We start from the raw sequence: 23,945 nt of genomic DNA, 5'->3' as shown, positions 1-23,945 counted from the left end.
CTTGTGAACTATTGGAAATTCAGAATATTTTAGTTTTATAATAAATATATCGAATTACAGCGCAATATCGAAGGAATATTGAACACGACACGCTATGTATCTATGTACAAAAGGAAATAAATAAATTCGTATTCGGAATAGTGAAAAAAAATAAATAGGGGAAGCCATTTACACAAAAATATATCTGCAATTATTAATTATAATCGAAATGTAAATATTTGATTAAAATATTCAAAGGAATATGGCGAAGCAATACAGTAGAATTTAATTGAAAACTAAAATGAGTAAAAAATAAAAGTAACGTTATTGTTAGATGCTGTAGAATAGAAAAATATATATAAATAATGGAGATGCAAAGTTATGGAAGAAAATAAAACTAAAATGAAATGCTCAAAAACTGCATTGTTTTGTATGTACGAATAAAATCATCAAAATGAATTAATAGAAAGTTGCAAAATAAATATTACGTATTAGTAAGGTTAGTACTGAAAAATGTGTATAGTAAAACTTCAATTTATTGTTTAGTGTTATTCACACATTTCTCTTGTTATTTTGGCGGTCTTGACTTGACAAAGTGTAACCTTGGTCGAGGTTTCTAAAATAGAAGTATTCACGTGTTTCTCGGAAATCGTGATGAATTAACACTTGTTAATTATCTGTTCAAAATGCAAAATAGTATTAACATCGTCTGACGATTCCCGTCGATTATATCTTTGCTTGAAGGGAAGCATGTGATAAATGCTGAAAAAAACTAAGTGTCTAAAAGTAAACTTAGAAGTGAAACAAAAAATACGTGTATACAAACGGATGATAAACAATTTCTTTCGTAAAAATGTAAATTAAAATACACATTTTAAAATTCCGTCGAAGGTCCATTTATTTCTGAAGAGTAACAGGTTATTTTATAAGATAAATCAGTATTTATCTAGCCTTTTTTAATAACTTTTTCAGTAATCACGTGTCACCTCTGTAAAATAGTGTAGAAACATTGGAGCACTAAACACTAAGATATAGTTTGTTAGTCGTTATTGTGTATTTTGTCATTAATTAATATTAATTAACATTATCGATATAATTTATCAGTGTATTCGTTTATTAGCGAAACTTTCACAGAACAAAAACTGTATTACATAATAATGTCGGTAAGTGAATGATAAGATATATATATAATACTCCGAAAGTTTCGATTTGTTTTGCAGGAAGTTTCATCTTGCATTTAAGTGCACTATCAAATATTGTCGTTCTTTATTTTGCATTCGAGTGCACCTTATCGGAGGGCAAGGTAAGTGCTGTGTAAAGGAGATGTCGGTGCTTCGACGTAGAGATAATATTTATTCCACGATGTCTCTTCATGCTACACAATGTTTCCTGTTTACCAATTTAGATATTATTGTTACTAGACTATTGACTTTAGGCATTTACAGTAAAATCGAGTAGATGAAATACAAAATAATAAAGACTTGGGATGTACATTACAATTCAACTTTTTAAATTATTAAAAGAAGAAATCATGAAAAGAAAAACTATTTAATTCCTATTTCTTGCAGTTGATACTGAACATTTTTATTTTGCACAAAGATCCGCAATATAGTCATTTGTAGACTGGGAATATTTGTACAAAATAAAAACTGTCTTTATTAATTGCAAAATACAAGGTCTACGTAGATATTTCTGTCTTTTCGTAACAATTTTAATGAGTTCATAGGAACACAATAATATTTTCAAATTGTTGACACGTTTTGTTACTTTGCATTTCATCTATTCATTTTTGTCATAAATGCATAAAATCCGCAGTCTAGTCTCATTAGTAATGACTCATTATTATTATTTAATTATATCATATTTAAATGTTCCATCTTCGGTTAAACTCCAATTAAATCAACAAGAGCTTAAGAAATTTTTAAAAGAATTTTTAAAAAATTCTAATAAAAAAGGATAGACAGTACGAGAAAAAAAAACAATGAACTTATATTCACAAATTACGTCTATTGACGAATGCTGTAATTTAACAGTTATAAATATGTAAATATCATAATCTACTGTACCAGTACATATTCGAATAATGACATTTGAAAGAAGTTGTTCACATCGACGATAACGCGGAGACATTTGAGTACATAGTGCTGTGACGAGCAAAACCACTTGACGTAAGATACAAAACTATTTATTTAAACGAATAGCCGAATTCCATGTTTCCCATGGCCGCATCGCAAAGCAAACTGTATCCTTCTCCCATCCTGTCGGTCTAGAGCGCGTCGATGACAGTTCAAGGTATCGATAAGGTCTGTTCTCATGGTCTGCCCTCAGGCATTCGTCGGAACGTTGTCCTGAGACCTTTACCCATTGTTTATAAATAATCGTCATTGCAGTTGATAAACGCGAGCGCATACGTTTACATTAAAGCGAATCCTACGAGGACTGACTCATTCATGGATGGCAGTCCGCCACGAGCGATCGATCTGTCAGTCGAGCGAGGCTGCTCGTCGTGGGAGGGTAGCTGCGTGCTCTCCGTCTCCATCGCATTTACATAGTTCGTTTTCCATGTTACATTCAAAATCGTGTGTTAAATTGCTCCTGCTAAACGATTCTATACAATAACAAAATTTTAGTGAATGTTATCAAACATCGTGCATCATATGAATAGTAAACAGAGTATATTTGCTTCTGAAGTCGAAAGAATGAAAATTATGTTTGGAAATCATTTCGTTCATCACATAATACATGAATTTCGATATATTTCTTTAAAAATCAGTAATAATTTTTCCAGAACTAAAAAAAGTTAAAACTTCTTTCTAGTGATGATATGTTATCACAGAAACATTTTACCCGAGCCTATAAAACATCTTGCAATTTTGTTCTGTTGTCAGAAAAGATATAATTATATTATAATAGAATATAATTATCTCCGCAAATCAATTCATTTAGAAGAAAATGGAAACATGTTGGTGAAATGTATAAAAATTATTATTGTGAAACTTTTCTTGAATCACAAAGGGTGCAATTATTTCGATTGATTAATTTATTTTTAATTAAGAATAATACATTGAAATTACTTTTGCTACAGAATCAGTTCATTCATAACAGATCTAACAGAATGATTTTGGAGTAACTCGAAGAACAAACGGTGCGTTGAGATTGTTTCGAATAACTTTATTCGTTCACGGAGTTTCATTAAATGAAAAAAAGTGATTTACCACATAGTGAGAAATCGCATATTATTCCTGAATTGTTTACTGTAGCGAGCAGTGTGTTACTAGTAACATAGAGTACCTCGTGTTCGATTGTCAGTGTTCATTACGTAGGTTGCAGTTAGTGGATTAGAAGATTTTTCTAAAGTGACAGAAATCTGATGCTTATTGCCAAAATGACAGTTACTTACGACGGTAAGATATATACGATATAAAGTAAATACATATATACAATATTCGTAGTTACACTCGCTGTGGAAAGTACAGTGGGTATAGAAAGTACACCTTTTAAAACCGAATCACTTTTTTTATAATTGGGTGAAGCTGTCTAATTTTTTTTTTAAGTGTTAGAGTTATTAGTGTACTAGACAAAGGCTAAAAAATTAAAAAAATAATTAAAAAATGATGTTTCTCCAACTTTTTTATCTGAGCCTGTAACGAAAATTTAAAAAATGCGTTTTGTAGATCTCTGTAACTTATATGCATGACAAAAATTACATCCGATATCAGTCGACGTATAGTCAGACTATAGAAAAATTTAAAAATTGTTAAAAACATGTGTCTGGTTAAAATTCATGAGAAACTGCGATTTTTACGATCTTTAATTGCTTGCAGCTCATGTCAAGGTCAACCGATTTCGATGAAATTTTCATGCATTATAAGTAACTGAGATCTATAGAATGCATTTTTTAAATTTTCTCTATAGACTCAGATAAAAGAATTGGAGAAACTTCATTTTTTTTAATTCTTTTATCATGCCAACAAATTGGAATTTTTGAAAATAATTTTTTAACCATTATTTTTAGTATAAACTAATCACTCTAACATAGCATAAAAATCCAAACCGCACAAGAATACTTTCTACACCCACTGTATGTTGACAGCATTTCAAATTGAATAACTTTTTCAAAATTGGTCCAAATGAGTTGAATTTTTTCGAGACGTTAGTCCAACTAATTTGTTAGAGAATAAGTAAACAAATTTTTTAGGTTGCAATTGGTTGCCATGATAAAAAAATTAAAAAATTATGTTTTTTCAACTTTCTTATCTGCGTTCATAACGAAAATTTAAAAGCTGCAAATTTCTAACAGTTATTGATCGAGAGTGGCAAAAATTGGGACAAAACTGCGATTTTCATGATCTCTAATTGTTGAAATGAAAATTATGTGTACGTATTTTAGTTATCAAGTTCTCAACACTTATTTTTTGAATTTTCATTATAGACTCAGATAAAAAAGTTGAAAGAACATCACCAGCCAATTGCAATCTGAAAATTATTTTGTTACATATTCTCTGGCACACTAATCGAGCTAACGTCTAAAAAAATTCAAGTCATTTGGACCAATTTTAAGGAAGTTATTCCATTTGAAAAACCATCAAGAAACATACTATCAGCGGCGAGTATAGGTAAATTATAATCTTTAAACGTCTAATCTTTAATCACATTTTAATCTAATCCCATTTACTTAATTAATTATCATTAGTAAAATTATCATCTAATTTATTAAAATGTTAACAAATTTTATAATATCTACATAAGTTCCACTTTATATAATATATTATTTTTATTTATTCTTATTATACATAGAGCATAACCTTGAAAACTGAAACTCTTTAAATAGCATTAGCATAATAATCTGAAGAAGTTGCCTTGCTACAAATGTCAGCATTCTACACACCAAAATAATTTTGAATATCTCAATGATCTTGAAGACAAAACAACAACTTTTTTGTGCTTTATGGATATTTATGCTGGTTCCTTCAATAATATCATTTATTAAATATGTGCACGTATTGTATTGTGCAAAATCGAAAAAATTAACGTAATAATAACAGAATATCATATTAATACAAAAATAAAATTTGGAAGAAGTTGAACGAGAAATAAAGTAAGTTATTAATAGAACATATTCGGAGATGCATTGAATATCATTGTTTTAACATTAAATAATAAATATAACGAACATACTTAACAATAAATACACGATTGCAGCTGTGAGTAATAAAATATCATATCAGTCAGCACTGCATATAAAAGTTGTAGAGTCCACCACATTCACCTTTAATGTTCTCTTTAATGACCGATAATTACTCTACGAACAAAAGATATTGTAGTATCTATTATAAACATTGCCAAACCTTTGTGTGATTTAGATATAGAACTTCCCTTGTATTTGCACATCAATATGCTCCTCAATGAAAATACATACATGTAATTAAAAATTGGTCTTGTTCAGCTCGGTATTCATTCCGCGACGATCATTTGAAGAAGTGACTCATAGAAGACAGTTAAAGATGCGAGAAGTGTCACCTTTTCTCTCGCACATATTATTGCAGCACGCAGTTTGTCACAGTCGTTTGTTTGGTAACATTGCTTCCTTCTAATTAAAATCAGTACAAAGAAAGGAATGGAAACAGAATTGAATCTATCAACAGCTTCCGGTTCTTCGGAATTTAATTAACAGTTCCACGAGTCTCTTTGTCCTTACAGAAATTGTTCAATGCTTAATCTATTCTCTTGTTAATTTCTTGACAAATGCTCATGGTCAAAAGCATTGTTATCAACGAAACATTTTCGAACATCTAGCAATCGTCGACGGAACAGTTCAAGTTTATTTTGCCTTTCGTAAGTTTTCTACCACTTGGCACTCGGATGTCGCCGATACAACACAATGTATTCATGTTAAAGTGGCATCTCTTTTTAATTATTATTTTCCCTCATACTGTAAGATGATCACGTAAAATGCATAAATAAAAACACAAAATCTTCCATTTATCAGTTGCTATAAAATTTTCGAGCAGCACAATGATTTTTTTTCGATTCGACTCCGTATAACGGAATCTCAATGCTTGCAAAATCTGTTCCGAGTGCAAAGGGCTAATACTTATGGACGGGGGTGTACTTAGGTTCCTCACGCATTCGAAGCGTTAGGATCTTTTCGTCGCATGGTTTTTGTCGAGGGATATCCTCTTGAGAAACGAATGAAAAGCCCTTTCAGGTTCTAGAGCCCGGGTCCTTTCAAAGTCCAGGAGCGTTCGGTTCGTTACCTGATTTACGATCGTAGCTAAAAGGCCGATTAGATGGATTTGGCATCAGGTTTTGAAACGACGAAACACATTTATATTCAGAAAATATACAGGGTGATCTGTGAAATTTATTTTGCTACTATTGAAGACAGTATCATGATAATTAATATACAGCCACCTTTGTATAATACAATAATTTATGAGAACAATCGGTCCGTAATTCATCTTGGTCGATATAAAAAGTTTTCATACCTATCCTACTCTCGAGGAAAAAGTTCTCTCTACTAAAAATTAACGACATTCGTTTGGCGCATTATTATTAAATATTACATTTTAATCAGACCTTCAGCCTTAGCCCTTCAATCGCGAGCGAATTGTTCGATTTTTCGGTATGAAATCGCGAACTAGTTTCATTTGTTATACAAATGCAGCCTAAGAATTCGATTAAAATAAATGTGAAAAGAGAAACGAAAATAAATTTTACAAAATTTTTTAAACGAAAAATGAAACGTTTAAATTTAGTTGTTTTTATAATAGCGTTGTGTTTCTTTTTATTGTCTCGCTTTTTATAGAGCAATATAAACACTGCTTTGGTGTGGACACAGGAAATCGTTTTGGTCTATTACGATACACTAAACCAAAACAAAGTTTCGGTTACTGATAAATACTACGACCGACCGTAAACGAAACTTCCGTCTTAGATATCTGTGTAACTAGAATTAGTTCTTTCAAGCGAAAATTATTACAAGTGTCCGAAATAGAATTTTTGACATCGATTTTCTATTAATTATAATTATTATTTGCAATGAAATATTAAAATCTTCTAATGAAATCTTTTAATCAAATTTTTTAACAATTATATTATATATGTATAATAATTATAATATTATATATAATATATTAATAATAATTATTAATATTATATATTAATATAATTATATATATTATAATATTATACATTATATATTCATCGTATAATTTATGATTAATGACTTCTATTTGAATAATGAACACGTTTTACTTCGTCATATTTTTCACCAAAATTTGTCAAATAACGGTTCCAGAACCAGAACAATCGAAATTTTGTAAATTATTTCAAATTAGGCGAGTTTCTTCTCGTTTTGTCTCTAACTGTAGATATCGAAGACACGACCATCCGTGATAACTCAGATTATGTATACGTATTTTAGTAATATCAGTTTCCTTTTTCGTTTGATTGTAGGCGACAGCTCGCGATGCGCTCGCTCCGATTCTGAAAAATTGCGGCAGAAGATTCAGGAGTGCATACGGAACCGGATTTACCCGAAAACAACAATTGGTCCTTTAACCACGAGGTATTCTTCCCGAGAGAAAACGTTATTCCGAAGTTCATTGAAGGACATGACTCAAGCGCCATTGATAACAACAGAAGAAGCCTCCCTGCATGCCGCCGAATCTGCTGCCTCCAATATGGTGGTGCTCGAGGTACGAAATTGTACACATTGTATAAACAGAGAAAGGACAGCAATTTATTGTAAAAGAGATTGGTTGCACTACAGTAACACGCTCACTTAAATTTTAGAGATTATTGAGTCGAAATTAAAATTCGAGCACAGCTCGACTAATTAAGAGAACAGATATAGCGAGCGAAACTGAGACAGACGGTTGAGATTCAGCATAATTTTCACCTTACCTTTATAATTGCGGTAGCAATGGATAGCCAGATTTTACCGATTAAAATGAGTCCAAACAAACCGTAAATTAGACTATTTTTATTAAAATAAAACTAGTCGGATTTACGTCATAAGCGACGTGCATTGATTTTCTTTAACCTTATAAGCTTCGCAAGAAAATATTCACTTATTTGTTATGAAGCTTTGTGTACTGATTACGAATATGAATTTTGTTTATCTTAATGTTGAATTTTCGAAGAAATCAATTTTGAAAGGAACCATATCGCATCAAAAATAATAATCGTTATGCAGTTATTTGTTGTATGAAATTATTTAAAAAATTCTCTCGACCAAGATGATATAGTTTAATATTTCATTACGAATGCATAGATATGTTTAAACAAGAGGATAATAGTAAAGAAAAATCACAGATTTTTACAAATGTTTTCTAAATTATTTGAATTTATCTTCAATCATTGCTTTTGAATAAGTAATTATTGTCCATAAGATTTTCATCCTGTCTAAACATGAAGACGTTACAGTAGAAACTCTTTTATCCGAAGGTTTATTTTTGTAATATTCTGATACCAAAACACTTTATTATTTAAAAATTTCATTCAGGTTATTTACTAGGCGATAATGTATCTAAATAATAAAATGTTTACAAAATGGAACGTTTGGATACCAGAATATTGTAAACATAAAGTTCGGATAAGGGAGTCTCTACTGTACTACGAAAAAATTCCTTTTTTGCTAGAATATGTAGAATAAAATTTTTATGAAATTAAAAGAATATTTAAAATGTAGATGAAGTCTGTCGTAATGGAGTATACAAGGCTAATGTATATTTATCGTTATAAATACTGCACAACACTTCAAATACCTAAATTTACTTCGAAAAGACGACTTCGAGCTACAATGAAGAGATTTTTATTCTTTCTAAAGAAGAATTGAGCTATCCTTCGCCAAGAGATCACAGTTTTGACGCATGTCATTAAATTTTTACGAAACTTTGTAAACTTATAAAACTTGATGTGCAAATGAAAATCTTACAGTTCGATCCTTGATATTGTTTAAACATTTCAAGTTATAAGGATCGAAAGTTTAGGACACTCTTTTCTTTAAAATTTTGTTTAAAATTACATCATAAAAGAAAATTATTAAATTTCTGTTCTATATATACAACAATTCTAGATAAAAGGTTAATAATCCATTAACAATGTTGGAGCAAGAGAAACAAAAATGTGACTTTATCTTTGGATAAATATAGGCCGGTCTACCTGGTGACACATGGAGGTACTGCGTAGAAAGGGAACGACTCGCCGAGAAGTCGGAGTTGTTCCGCGCAATGCTCGTCGGCCCTCTTGCACCTGAGCCAAGCGATCCGCCGCCACTCCTTAAACTGCAGCACATGGAGAAGCGCGCATTTGATTATTTGTTCAGGTAAATCGTCAGCTACCAGCTCATTCCATTGTTACATCGATACAACCACATCGATCCGAAATGAAGTTTTATTTTATAAAACTCGTCTCGAGAAACCCCCATTTACGAATTTAGGAAGAACACAACCGTATCTGTTCAAGTCCCATGGAGCGGATTTTATTACAAAATAAAATAAAAAATAATAATTTGAAGTAATGATTATTTAACTAATTTATTAGTTCGCGAAGAACGGATTCTATAGAAAATTCAAATAAATAAATGGATCGTTTTAAAATAATTTTTTCGATTATAAATACAATTCTCATTTATATAAAATAACATTCGAATATTTCGTGGCAAAGACATCGTGAACAATGGACGTCGATATTGTGATCAGTTGTAGTAAACAAGGATAATTTATCTGTGACATTAGGTGATAGCGGTACAATGTTAATGAAAAACTTTGTGAAATAGTTGAAAAATTATTTCAGCAGAGAAGTTTATTTCAATACAAAATAAAGAATAATAAGAAACATTATGTTTTGGTAATTAGATAATCTAAAATCAAAGTAATTTTCATGAGCTAATAAACTGATGCACTGCTATCTGAAAATGATATCTTGCTAATTAGGGCAATCAATTATTAAAATCTTTACTTTCTGAGTAGAATATACAAATTATGCTAAATCTTGTTTAAAATTAAAATCGTAACAGATAATTAATGCTTTGCCGGCAAATTAGTATGAAAATCAAAAATGATTTTTCTCAAATGCTATAAAAAAACTGTTCTCTGAAGTCTAGTGACTCTGAATTCTGAATTCTAATGTGATCGAATTTTTCAAACGTTCACACTGCAATACCTCCTTACATTTTGTCTCATTAATCCATTTAAAAATATACTAGAAAACGTATTGACGGTTCGATTAACCGCACGGACGACCACGTCTGGATCTACTCGGCTGCATGATGCCCTTACCTTTGTATAGCATTTTGAGCTGAATTTTTATTATTCCATTATTTTTTTTTTATTTTTAAGGAAATGTGGTGGTAATAGTAGAAATTAAGAATACAAAAATTGTTATTTTTTACTTGTTCTGTCTCTTTACAATTTGTACAACAAATCTTACTTTATGAATTTTCTGTGACACGCTTGTTTCGTTATCGCTCTACCAGGAACACATGATTGCCGACATCAAGTGTCGAACAATCGAAGCAAATCTTCTGTGTAAGGTCATATGTAACAATCACATACTATTTTTAACGTGCAGAAAATTATTGTCGAAAGTGAATGCTTATTGCAACTGTTAATATTGAGCTATTAAAAACATATATCTTTTCAATTATTCAAGTTGAATTAAAATTGTTTTAAAGCGATTAGATTACGAACGATTCGAAATACATATAGCGTTTCATAATAATTAGACAGCGGATCTCTATTGCAAATTGATAAAAAGGAAATTATTTCGTTGATCAAAGAATTCTTTATTGTAGAAATATCGTTTAATCTTTACTGACATAAATATTTTCTGATCTTTTACTATGGAAATGCCATAATTGAGTAAAACTTTGTAGACAATATCATAAATAGATAATGTATACTTTATACATGACTTAATATTTCACGAATATTATAAAACTACAAATATTTAAAAATCTGCTATCTTTTCGTCCTCGAGAAGCACAAGGAACTTCACGTTTACCATCGATGTTCACAATCATGTCGGCCGCGTGTTTATGGACGCTCGTAATATCCGGTACAATCGCATATTTTTGGATTATTTTTCTGCTTACGTATTCATTGGTGATTTCTTGCAAGCGAAAATTGGCTAGATCTCAGAGTACCAAAAAGAAATGTTGCAAATGCAGATTACGAAAAACTGTACTCTAAGGCTCGTGCGCATGTACAATAAATAACTAGTATTACAGAGAAATTCTGTAAGCTACCTAAACACATGTCAAGGGGAACATTTCTTATATTTTAAAATAGTTGCCACGTAAGAAATTGAAACTATTTTAACAGAGATAAAAGATTTGGTTAAACATTGAAGTTATCAAGCGTGTTAATTCGCGTTAGCTTGAAGTCGGTCGACGTTCTGTGCAGATATCTTCTCGGCAAGCCGATAAATTTCCAATCCGTGTCAACGGCTAGAGCTACCCTCGACGCAGCTCACCAATATCTGTGTCCGGAGTTGGCGTACCTTGCTGTCGAGTATCTCGAAGCGAATTTAAATCCGACTACCGTGCTCGAGATCTATCAAGGACTCAGCCTCTACGCAAGTCCAATACCATCAGACACCTCTAGATCGTTTAATTTACCTACGGCACCGCCGGCCCCTGGAGACGATGCTGGAGAAATAGGTATTGTTACACCCGAACCCGGGTCAATATTATTTGAAATGAAAATCAGAAATAACATTTGAAATAATCCATTTCGAACCGTTATTTTCAATGTTGTCATTTGAAAATAAAGATAATATCTGTTCATTTGAATTAATAGGAATTTCAAATGATTAACTGTTTCGTTACGCCTTTATTTCAAATATGACTAAAGAAATAATTCCCAGAATAATATGCAACAAAAAGATTTTATTTTAAGAAATGTTCAGGAAGAACTCTTTCTACAAAAAGTTCATCCTTATCACTAAACCAGCTGAGCTCTGAAAGTGACTAGCATGTGTCGCCTTATAAGAATGACAAGATTTAATTTATTTAGACTTAAGTTTGAATAATGGAAATTATTTAATTGTTTCTTAAGAGAGAGCTTCCATAATTTCCAACAATTTAAAAATTTAAAAATCCAGCATAGTATAAGGGTAGCATAGTGTTAAGAGATTTTTGTCTAGGTCGCGAAAGAAAATAATCGTTCCACTGGAGCAAAAGATGAGGGGGGTGTTATTCTTCAGAAAAATGTTTCTTATTATCGAATAATCGTTTTACGCAGTCATATCGACTCTTTTATCTTGCAGAAATGTCAATGAGGATGTTAGCATAAACCAGACTCAGAGCTGATAATTAGATCACCATATAATTTCCAAGAAGTATTTCACAGTTGTGTTAAATAATTGTTTTAAATAATCCCTAAAATAAAATGACATGTTGTCTAAAATAATATTTCAAGTGATGTCTAAGTGATGTCTAAAACTAAGTAGCAGAATACGTGTTAAAATAATATTTAAAAACTGTTATTCAATTGTTCTTTGCACTGGCTACTTTTGGGTGACTATACGATTTGTCTAGACTTCATGATTATCAAATAAAATAACATGAAGTAATATTTCAAATTATATCTGTCATTTCAAATGTATCCAGGTCTGTTAACATTGCCAACTTTTTCTTTCCCAAAGCCCTCTTAACCATTTTCTCTTTACTCTACACCTTTACGAAAAAGTTGTTCAAAATGATGTCCTTGACAACGTATCTCAAGGCCATCAAATTCAGAACTGTGACCCTTATAGTGAATATTTACCATGATTATTACAAGAACAATACACATTAGAACTATATTTGAATTCTAGCCGAAGTTTGCACCCGACTCCTTTACGCCTGTTTGGACGAAATCGATTCGCATTCGGAGATCGTGTTCAGCCAGGAATACTTTGAAGAGTTGAACGCGACGGAGGTCGAACAATTAGCATGCCGCAACACCCTCAAATTGTCCAACGAATCCATCCTGTTCTACGCGCTGGATAGGTGGGCAGCGTCCGAATGTCGCAGGCACGGTGTTGAACCTTCGGCCAGCAACAGAAGGTCCACGTTGCCTGAGAAGGTATGGTACAGTGTCCGGTATCCTTTAATGACCGACAGAGAGTTCATCGAGGGTCCTATGACCAGCGGAATACTCTCCAGCGAGGAATCCGCCGCTATCGTTGCCAGGATACTTGGGCATACTCAAATTCAAGAGGGAGAAGAGGTAAGTATTTATAATATAAATTATAAATAACTTCTATATAGACATTGTAAAAGGTAATTCAAAAAACATGCCCACATGTTTCTTTTTAACACGTTCCGTGACACGTGTACCATCGATGGTACACGCTTGCATGTTTACTTAGTGAACTGAACAAATTGTTTACAAGAAATTTAGAACCGAAGAATCAATTTCCACCGCAAGAATGGGCGTTGATAAGTTTTTGTTACGTTGTTATGTGTACGAGAATTAATAATTGCACGTAATACATCAAGTTTTAGTAAAATATCAAAGTGTGAAGATTCGAGTAAAAAAAGCTCGGCACGGAACGTGTTAATGATACACTGTGAAGACCACTGTAACGTTCAAGCATGATACTTATGGTAAAAGGTGATCATTGGTATCCTTTTGTTATAAAGAAAGTTATTATAGCAATATATATAATATTATAATAATATATGTATAATATAATACACGTATGTACGTATATTCGACATCGGTTCGTACCAAATATGTTGGATATAAACCACACCTTCCTTATCGAAAATCGATATCTTATTGCTGAAAATAGGTTTCCTGATTACTATCAGGCACTGCTCTTTTATCTGTCCTTTGGAGTACTAATCGTACAGCTTGTTCAAATACAATTTTTACGAAATACGGTTATCGAAGTACAGGTATTTTCAGTCGTCGATAATCTGTCGTGTGGCGCGCTAGCATCCAATCAAATCTTTTTTATGATTTCTAACATTTAACAACGTTGGAACTGTAATGTTAATTCACAAATTGTATTGGCATAAATGTCCGCACATTGTACAAAGTGCACAATAACAAATAAGACGCACGAGTTGCAGAAATCCTGCGTGCGCTTAAAGAGACGCCAAAAGATGGGACTGTCAACAATCGCGTGTGTAATGACTTCATGTTTCGCGGTAATCAATCAACAAAAGCCAATATGCCGATATTATACGGCTCTTTATTGAAGCATTTTATTGCGAGATTGAGAGAGAGAGAGAGAGAGAGAGAGAGAGAGAGAGAGAGAAAAATACTCTGAAATACTATCGCGCATAAACGAAACAGTTTATTCGTTATAAATTCAACGAAAAAATTAATTATAATTATGTAGTTGTTGATCGTTAATCACTACTTAAATCGTTCAAAGTTACGTACTAACGTTTTCGTTTCAGTGGAATTAGCTGTTTGTTTTTCGATATTTTAATTTTATTATATAGCTAGTTGTTCGAGAAATCTTGTTAAATGAAAACGGTGGTCGCAAAATTTTTCGCGTGTATAGAAATTCGTGTTGTGTGCGTATACTAAAACAAACCAATGTGATATAGTGAAATAGATCAATGAAGGTTGTTAATAGTGAAGTACATAAAACTACATGGTGTATCTCAACTAACATGAGCTGCACGAATATCTTGTGTATATTATTATCTTACTTATACTTATTATTAACTTCGAGCCATACCTTTTTTTTATATTATAACAATTAGAACTTTTTCTAAAAATAATTTGTTGAGTTATAGCTGAAACTACTATCGCTATTGAACAATTTTTTAAGTAATTCTCAGATTTACGACTTGAGAAAACTTAAAAAATTTGCAACAAATGTTACATTGTATATTTTCTAAAAAAACAATAATATATATAGTACAGAAATTACTCGATTTTGTTACCGTTAGAAGAGAATCCCGAAGAAATGAAGTTCTTTAAAACTGACATTATTTCTCCACAGCTGAGAAGTCCCGTTGCTGGACCACTGTCCAGGTTGTCGAGTGCTCCTAGGATCACTGCTAAGGCTTGCGAAAATCGAGGTTGTATGACGTCGAAATCGGGGAAGAAAGAACGGCAAGACAATCGAAATAACTGGAGGAAGGAATGCGCGACACAGGGACAAAGAACTTGCGTGAGGATCGGCACTTGCATTTTGCGAGTTCTTGCCTGTATCTTTGACTGAATTAGATTAAGATGCCAAAATGGCACGAAGCAGAAAAACCAACGGGAAGTCCAATCGGAAACCAGCATCTTTTCTATTGCGTTCTTCTAACGAGCTTTGATTCATTTTCGACATCAGTTACGTAGGCCAGACTGCAGATTTTTATGCGAGTATATAGTCTTTTCTACATTATTTTTTTAAGTAAAAAGAATCTGTGTAAATTCGAAACTGAAATGAAAATTTTATTAAAGTTTCATTGAATTATTTGTTTTGGCACACTTGGCGTATTCTCAGACATTATAATCGCATAAATATCAGCAGGTTTAGCGGTTAAGAATGAATGTGAAACACTTAATATAATTTATTAACAAACTACCAGAGCTTTTCAACGAATCGATCCAAATATTTTCATAAGGAAATGTGTAAACAGTGACTAGTAAATATTTGAAAGTGCTTAATTCCGCTGGAACATGATTAGATTCAGAATTGGGCACCAGCTGAAGAAACGTTTGAATTTGCTTCATTTACTAGTGAATCGTCAAAAATTGTGGTTAATTTAATCAATAGATAAAACTAGATGTCAATTATTTATCAATTATAATAGAACTACAAATAATGTTAATGCAGTTCCTTGACCAATTTCCACTAATTAACGAACAGTGGAAACTTACTGTTTTTATAAAAATGATTTAGTAGGGTAGGCCGTGCGATCTGTTGCATGATGAGAACTGGTATAAATTTTGTTAATAAATTACACACGTCATGATTATTTCATCAGATTTATTGTTTTGATAACGTCTCTAATGGTAAAATAACAACAAGAAAATTCAATAGAAATGTGTTTATTTATAATGGTGCTGCAACACATTTATTTGATAGTTCATACATTTTTTTTTGTGAAAAGTATTTTAATAATTCTATTAGTAATTCTATTAATATCAGTTGATTTGAAAACTTAATTGTTAACTGAAATTGATAATCAAATATTTTAAATGAATTTAGATGAATTTTTCTTGACTATGAGTAACAGTTTGAGTAATTACAATCAAATGATTCTCCACAATTTTAATAATCGCCCATTGCAACTAAATTGATCTTTTGATTTGATTAATTATTAAATATTCATTGTAGTCAATGGCGATTGCGCATCAATTGAATTAATAATTTAATCCATAACTGTGACTAATAGTCCAATATTTCATTTGCAATCATTAATCACTAGTAACATTAAATACAGCCCAATTCTGATTCAATAAATCTTTGCCTCCATTTCGTGATAAATGAGCGATAGGAGGCTAAAGAATTAGTTAACATTTAATGTTTCATTGCGATTCAGCATGTTTGTTTAGGCGAAAGGGTTGTTTGATTGTTATTAACTTGCGTGGAGTTTTCGATGATCGTTTTGATATCAGTTCTTCTATAAAGTGAACTTTACCATTTACAAATTTTATTACTTGAATATATTTATTTTAAGGCACGCCAAATGTTGGTCTTAGACGAAAAGTGTTGCAACCAGTTTAACATAACTGCGTGAATAATTGTTCTAATATCTATGTTATTAATTCCCTCGATCGTTACGATATAATTACCGTGATTTTAATATTTTATACCGATACCAAAGAAGAATTTCATTTATGTCTCCAGATACGACATGTAAACAGTATTTTTATATGAATGTTTCAAGGTTTATATGGTTTTATCAAGTCTAAATGATTATGCTTTGAAAAGTGTTCTGAAATACCAAACGACACATTGTGCAAACATTTAATGAATTTTTTTAACATGCTCGACTACGAGTTCTCGAAAGAACGTTTAAGTATCTATGATTCTAATTAATTGAGTACACAATGCCCATCAGAAATATTTATATATTTTTAGAACTCACACATTAAAAATGACATTATTAACACAATTAGCCAAAGTTGTACGTTTTGTAAGCAAAGACTGCCAATTTAGTTACAAGATCTGTCTTTCAAGAAAACTATCGCTCATTTGCTATGGATTTGCACATGAATTCTTGTCAACAAATTTGGGACATAATCCTGAAGTAAAGTGATTTGAAATTTGCGTGTGCAAAACTTGCACTACTTACCAATTTTTAACTTTATTTTGTAGGGACAGTCAAATTTTTAATTTTGGAAGTTTTTTGTGCTTCGAAGATAAAAGCTGTACAAATATTTCCTTCCATAGACTTTCTTAAACGCAGTCATGCATAGCACGGTATAAACATGTCAGTATATTTAAGTAACATTTAAAACTACATTTTATCTGCGTTTTAAGACAAAGTCGCATGAAATTATGGTTCCTGGAAATCATTAGACTCCGATCTGAATGACGTTTTACGGAAATTGTTACTTGTATAGTAAACAAAGTGGCTCTAATTACACGCTTCACTCTGTATAATGAATTCAAACAGAAATGTACGATAAGAAAAATTATGCGAAAGAGATAGACCACATGAATTGCATTGTGTGAATTATTTTGCTTTTGTATGAATACTTTTGCTGCCTATTATATATACATATAAAAATTCCTGTGGAGACACCATTAGCGAGTGTATATGGCGTGAGAACCTACAGGAATTTTTAGTTTCTCGTTGCCACAATTTAGCATGTATCTATTACCGCGGTGTTCTCTAGGTTCGTTGTGTTCATAGTTGCTGTTCCGAGTACATATATAGGATTTAAATTATTAGTTATAGCGCGGAACCATGGCTGGTCCGTGTAATTGTGCAAAGTCTAACAACGAAGATTTCGCGTTCGCAGAACTTTTGTCTAGATCGAAACGTTGATTACAACATTATGGGATTGTTTTATTTCAGGGTTAACGAGAAAGTCGCTCTCATATTTCTTTGATTGAACTGCTAGATCTATCAACAAGTACTGTCTATTTTTTTAAAGTTAAACTCTCATACATCGAACTTCGAAAGTAGGTAAAAAACGATTATGACATTATTTCGCCCTTTTATATATGCTGTAACCTGTAGGAAACGACAATTTACGAAATGTAATAGTCAATTTGGAATAGCAAAAGTATTTAGTTTATGCAGTAGCATAATTAAAATATCTAAAAATAATATAAAGATTACGAGATCCTAGAAACACGAGCGAGTCAATATATTCAACAATTTTTTACAAAAACATTTTTATAGTTTTTTGATGCCTCTGGTGGTTCCAGCTTTTACTCTAAAAGAACAGAACTTTGTGCTCTTATTTTGTGATCATGATCAAATTGCGGCATTATCCAGTGACCTGAAGTAGAAAAATCCTGCAAGTTACGGACAATAATATGTGGATCAATTGACGCTTTCGATATATTAATTAATATTGTTTAACAGTTTGCGTTCGCTTATATGAGAGAGAGAGAGAGAGAGAGAAAATCCATATTTTTAAAATATAATTTATAAAAGGAAATTAAACAGGAATTACATATCCCTTTCAAAGAGAACTTATTTATCACTAATTAATTTCTACTGAAAAATTTGTTATTCTAACGTGTGTAAAGAAATTGGAAGCTTATCGAAATCTACAGAAGTTTCTCGACACAACATCGGCATTCGACTTTTAAAAATTAAACAATTTAATAATTTAATTTCTTGCAAAACAATGCAAAATTAACGAAATGCTTGATGTTCTACTAAAAATGTTCGTTATATTGCGTGAGGTACAACTATAAAATCGGTTGTAACTCTCAAATTTCGCATTCAAATTTTCAATATACGGTATTATTGATCTGTACAAAATTGTCGTTTTGCCGCGATATACAACAAATATATATTATATACAAATACGCTATAACAGAGTAAATGTTGGTTATCCAATCGTTAGCTTTCATTAATCATTTTACTACGATTCTTATATCACTCAAAAAAATTGTTTGTTATGAACATTGTATTGAAAGTAACGTATGCAGTGTGTTCGAATCAACTCTGTAAATTCGATTTAGCTTTAGAAAATTAGCGAAATTTAATGTTTCGTCGGTTTGTAAGGTTTACATAATAGTTTTATTCTCTGTAATTTTAATTCCTGTTAAATGTTTCTTCTTAAATTATTGAGAACTAAAAACGCCATTCACTCAAAATGGTTCAATTTAATGGAGTTCAAAAAATTTCGAATTTGGCACATAATTTATTGTGTAATAAATTAATAGAAGTCAACCATCTATCAGATACTAAACGCGAAATTTTTGTTTACACTTGTAACGTCAAATACAAAATACGGAATGACTGAATTTTTTAGCAGATTGTAAATTGGTAATTATCAAGGTAGAAATACTTGCTTATTTCAGATACCCTCGGTTTAATTCTGATACATATTTGCTTTACTTTTTAAATCAATAAATTATGTGTTATTTATAATGTCAGATTTTGGACGTACAACTTGTGAGACAAATCGAAAGTTTTAGAATCTAAAAATTTAAAAAATGACCAGATGTGTAAATTTTTACCTCAAGAAACGTGTACGGATTATAAGACGATTCACTATTTCACGAAATCCTTCAAAAATTCTTCTAATTAATAATCAAAAAAATTTATAATACTGTTGATAATTACTTCCTCCGTTAAATTGAGCAATTTTTAATTAGCGCGTATAAATTGAGATGTAATTTGTAATAGACTTTATAATTATATAAGTTGTATTGGTTAATGCGCCGCATATCGATGCAAAAGTTACGAGTTAATTACTCGGCCATGAATTATCGCAGTCTTTACTCACGGTTTACGGCAATTAATATATCTCGCGATCGCAAAATCATGCATGACCGCGCGTAGGCGTGTTCTGTCGTTACAATTATACTTTAGTCATTAATCACCTGTTGCTATTTGATCGGTTAAATTTTATTCGCGGCGACGTTGCTGTCAGATTACGTTTTAAGATTGAATGTTTCTCTAATAAATGTCACTGAGTCTATTGTGTGTTAACGATTATTTATAAGTTGCACGATCGTCGTAGCGCGATTAATTAGTAAAACCGAAGCATAAGCGTTTTAAATTAGTCTCGCAAAAAGCCGACCGGAAATGATTGAAAATGAAGAGTAAAATTCGCAGATATAAGAATACATGACAATGCAAATAAACTTTGTGCATATACAATCCATATTTTGGCATTATTTCACCATTTAATCTATTTTAAGAGGGTATCCCCAGAGTTTGATGATTTGATTATGAATCAATCTTTTGAAATTTTTTAAAGGAAAGTTATTAAGTATTAGAATTCCAAGCACAGTATGTTTATTAATTAATTTTCCAAGAATGTATCCAATTAGTTTGAAGCAATACGTATGAATTTTCATCGCAATTATATAACGTTTGAAAAAGAAATTACTGCTCTGAACATAATTCGGACTACATTTTAGTCATGTGACACACGAAATGTGAACCATAGATCTAATCTGCTATCTGAGCTGTATAATAAAATTTTAATGATTCTACAGGATAGTTGTAACAAGTCTTATTTGACAGTGTAAACAAGTGTTTTAATTTTTGTGTAAAGTACCCTAACTTGCTGGAAGTACATATCGTATTCTCACCGTTATTCTTTGGTTACATTGGCAAAATTCAACCAGCATGAAGCAGGTAGAGAAATTTCATTGGTTGATGCTTCACAGCTAAATAGTGCTGCCCTCACGGTTCTAGACAAAGAGAGAAAGTGGCGAGTGAGCAAGAGAGCACGATATCAGAACGCCGCAGCAAAACAAGTTACATCGACGACCAATGTAGCTTGTCTCACTTTACCGTGCTTGCATTCTCACTCTTTTCGCGCATCCATATGCCTGGTGCTCCATCTGAAACATGTGGCGCGATATTCGAAACCCGTAAGCTACATTTTAGGTAATGGTTTCTATAATACTTTCTGCATCCGCAAAATTTTGTTAATACAGCCATCCCAGTACTTGTTAACTATTTTACTGTACGAGAAGTTTCGCAAGCAACGAATAACTTCATAATTATCGAAGTTAGAAACAAAATTAGGGACATAAGAAAATACTGTTGAAGTTGAAAATAATGTTGATATAACCTTTACATAACCCTAACACAACATTGACATAACTTTGACATAATCCTGACATAACTTTGACATAACGTTGACATAACCCTGACATAATTTTGACGTAACTTTGACGTAACCCTGACGAATTAAGTGTGTAGTTTTTCTAAGGGAATATGATTTTAATAGTAAAAATCATATAAAATTGTGAAATTATTCTTGCTTTTGAAAATTCTTTTCGTAGAGTAGAGCACTGATTGCTGCCCATCACAGTTGACAAGTATTGGGATGGCTGAATTAACAAAATTTTTTAAATTCATAAACTATAAAGTATTATTTAAAATGTAGCTTCCGGGTTTTCGAAAATTTTAATAATTGCAGAAATGGTCGCCGTTTTAAGACGTTCGTAAATATGCTGGACTGTGTGGTCGAGAATTCTACTGGGCAAAAAGTACAGGTCGAATATCGCGCCATGTGTCTCAGACGAAGCACCAGACGTATGAATGCGCAAAAAGAGTGAGATCGCAAGCACGGTAAAGTGAGACGGCCTAGATTTCTCGTCCGTGTGGACACACACATAAAGTCGGCTGGTTTCGTTCTGTTTCTCTCGATCATCTCCCGTTCTCCTTCTAAAGCAACTGCCCGAGCCTTGATGCGCACTAAAATGGTGGGGATAATAATGCTTACTATGGTGAGGTATGAATGTACATACAAATAAATAAAAACGGCGGAAGTAAAATCACGTCCCGTCGCGCAAGCAGAAGACTTATCAAATGTTGAGTTTGAAACTAGTGAAGATGTGGAGGTCATTCCCACATTTGATAATATGGGACTCAAAGATGAATTATTACGAGGAACCTACGCCTACGGTATTATAATAATTCTATATTTTTGTGTGTAGCATGTAAACATAACCTATTTGCCTAGTTTCTGTTTGATTACTTTAATTTACACGCATATGAAGACGTCATTGATAATCACTATTAATCTCATTTTGTTAATATTATTCTCATTTACCCGTAATTCCTATAGACATAATATTTTTATTACAGGTTTCGAGAAACCTGCCATTCAGCAAAGGTCCATCAACCCATAATGGAAGGACGAGACGTAATTGCACAAGCCCAATCTGGTACAAGAAAGACAGCAACATTCTTGATTGCTATACTGCAGTCTTTAGATACACAAGTTAGAGAAACACAGTCTTGGTTCTTTCTCCTACGAGAGAATTGGCAATACAAATACAAAAGGTTATCATGGCATTGAACAATTTTATGATCATACAGTGTCATGCATGTACTGGAGGTACTAATTTAGGAGAAGACATTAGAAAATTATATTATGGACAACATGTTGTATCTGGAACACCTGGCAGAGTATTTGGTAAATACGTAACATAGTTAATAAAGCTGATGTTACAAACATGAAATAAATTTATGAATAATTCTATGATATTTTTAGATATGATATGAAGAAGAGTTCTCAAGACAAGGGCAATTAAGATGCTAGTCCTTGATGAATCAGATGAAATGTTAAACAAAGGTTTTAAGGAACAAATTTATGATGTATACATATAGATATTTGTCATCTGCGACACAAGTAGTATTACTATCTGCTACAATACCACATGAAATTCTTGAAATGATGAGTAAATTTATGACAGATCCAGTTCGTATTTTAGTTAAACGGTAAGATACAGCTTTATAGATTCAACTTTAAATAATTGTTTCAATAGTAATAATTCATGATTAATTGCAGTGATGAATTGACATTGGAACGAATAAAGCAGTTTTTTGTTGCTGTAGAAAGAGAAGAATGAAATTTGATACGTTATGTGATTTGTTTGATACACTGACAATAACACAGGCTGTAATTTTTTGAAACACCAAGTGTAAAGTAGATTGGTTGACAGAAAAAATGAGAGAAGCTAATTGCATTACAGTACGAACGAAACCCCAGTATAAAAGCAAAGGAAGAATAACAGGGAAGTTCATTCTTGCGCTTACCCTGACTCTGACGTTTGCTCTTGCTGATGATGCAAATTCTGTATAGTAAAAATAAAAACATACGCACAAAACTTTATACTCAATTCACGAGCATACTAGACAAGAAACCCCCAACAGAGTTATGTTAAGGAGAAACTACAGTATTTATTATTGTTGTGTAGAATACATGTGTATTGCAGAGTATAATGCTTTGATATGTACATGCATATTATTTACTAAAATAAAAGTAAAAGTACACTTGCTGTTGAAAGACTCCATATTACTGAACTGAAATAATCAATTATTGGTTTCCCTGTTTAGATAGCAGCAGATCTTCTTTTTTTTAACATCAGTTGCAAGTATAATACTGTGCAAAATCTTATACATTGTCCATATCAGAATGTTTGATGTGGTAGTAAACTCAGTATCAATATTTACTAATAGAAGGATAAAATGTGAATATAACAACATATATTTTTATAAAATTGAATACTTCAGTAGTAAATTGTAAGTAAGATAATCCAGAACTGGTTGCGCGTGTTTCCGAGTTAAACACCTGTCGCGTCCCTCTAGTCGAATTTCAAATTTCAGAGTCGGACTGTGCGAACACGTGTGCACGTGTTATCGAAAAACCTGACACAGATAGAACCTGTGCACGCGTAATTCTGTTCTTCGGAGTACGCCGAAGAATAGTTTGTATTCTGGGGGATCGCGCAATGCGAATGCGAGCGATTTTAGACAAGAGATGGAAATGATGAAAATGATTTTTAATTATCGATGAAAACCATCTCGATAATTAATTGACAAATATTCCTTATCTGAAAAGATTAATTTA

General features: G+C 32.0%; 1 protein-coding gene and 1 pseudogene across 4 annotated transcripts in view; both read left to right on the top strand.

Moving 5' to 3' along the window:
• Window positions 1–20,234, top strand: part of axed (BTB/POZ domain-containing protein axundead) — a 33,037-nt gene extending 12,803 nt beyond the window's left edge. The window contains exons 1-6 of one of the 3 annotated variants that reach the window (XM_076524309.1): window positions 2,427–2,530; window positions 7,438–7,679; window positions 9,138–9,310; window positions 11,391–11,647; window positions 12,805–13,199; window positions 14,938–20,234. In XM_076524309.1, the coding sequence (XP_076380424.1) occupies window positions 2,434–2,530; window positions 7,438–7,679; window positions 9,138–9,310; window positions 11,391–11,647; window positions 12,805–13,199; window positions 14,938–15,159 (1,386 nt within the window). In that variant the 5' untranslated portion in view covers window positions 2,427–2,433 and the 3' untranslated portion in view covers window positions 15,160–20,234. The other 2 variants (XM_076524311.1, XM_076524308.1) reach the window with 2 other exon arrangements.
• Window positions 20,235–21,849: 1,615 nt separating this feature from the next.
• LOC117225137 (eukaryotic initiation factor 4A-III-like) lies at window positions 21,850–23,381 on the top strand (annotated as a pseudogene). Its single transcript, XR_013034024.1, has 4 exons — window positions 21,850–21,994; window positions 22,178–22,508; window positions 22,587–22,813; window positions 22,884–23,381. The product of XR_013034024.1 is annotated as a eukaryotic initiation factor 4A-III-like (transcript).
• Window positions 23,382–23,945: the final 564 nt, after the last annotated feature.

This window comes from Megalopta genalis, chromosome 8 (assembly GCF_051020955.1).
Source record: "Megalopta genalis isolate 19385.01 chromosome 8, iyMegGena1_principal, whole genome shotgun sequence".
In the NCBI taxonomy this organism is placed as follows: Eukaryota; Metazoa; Arthropoda; class Insecta; order Hymenoptera; family Halictidae; genus Megalopta; species Megalopta genalis.
This window is presented reverse-complemented; position numbering and strand designations above follow the sequence as displayed.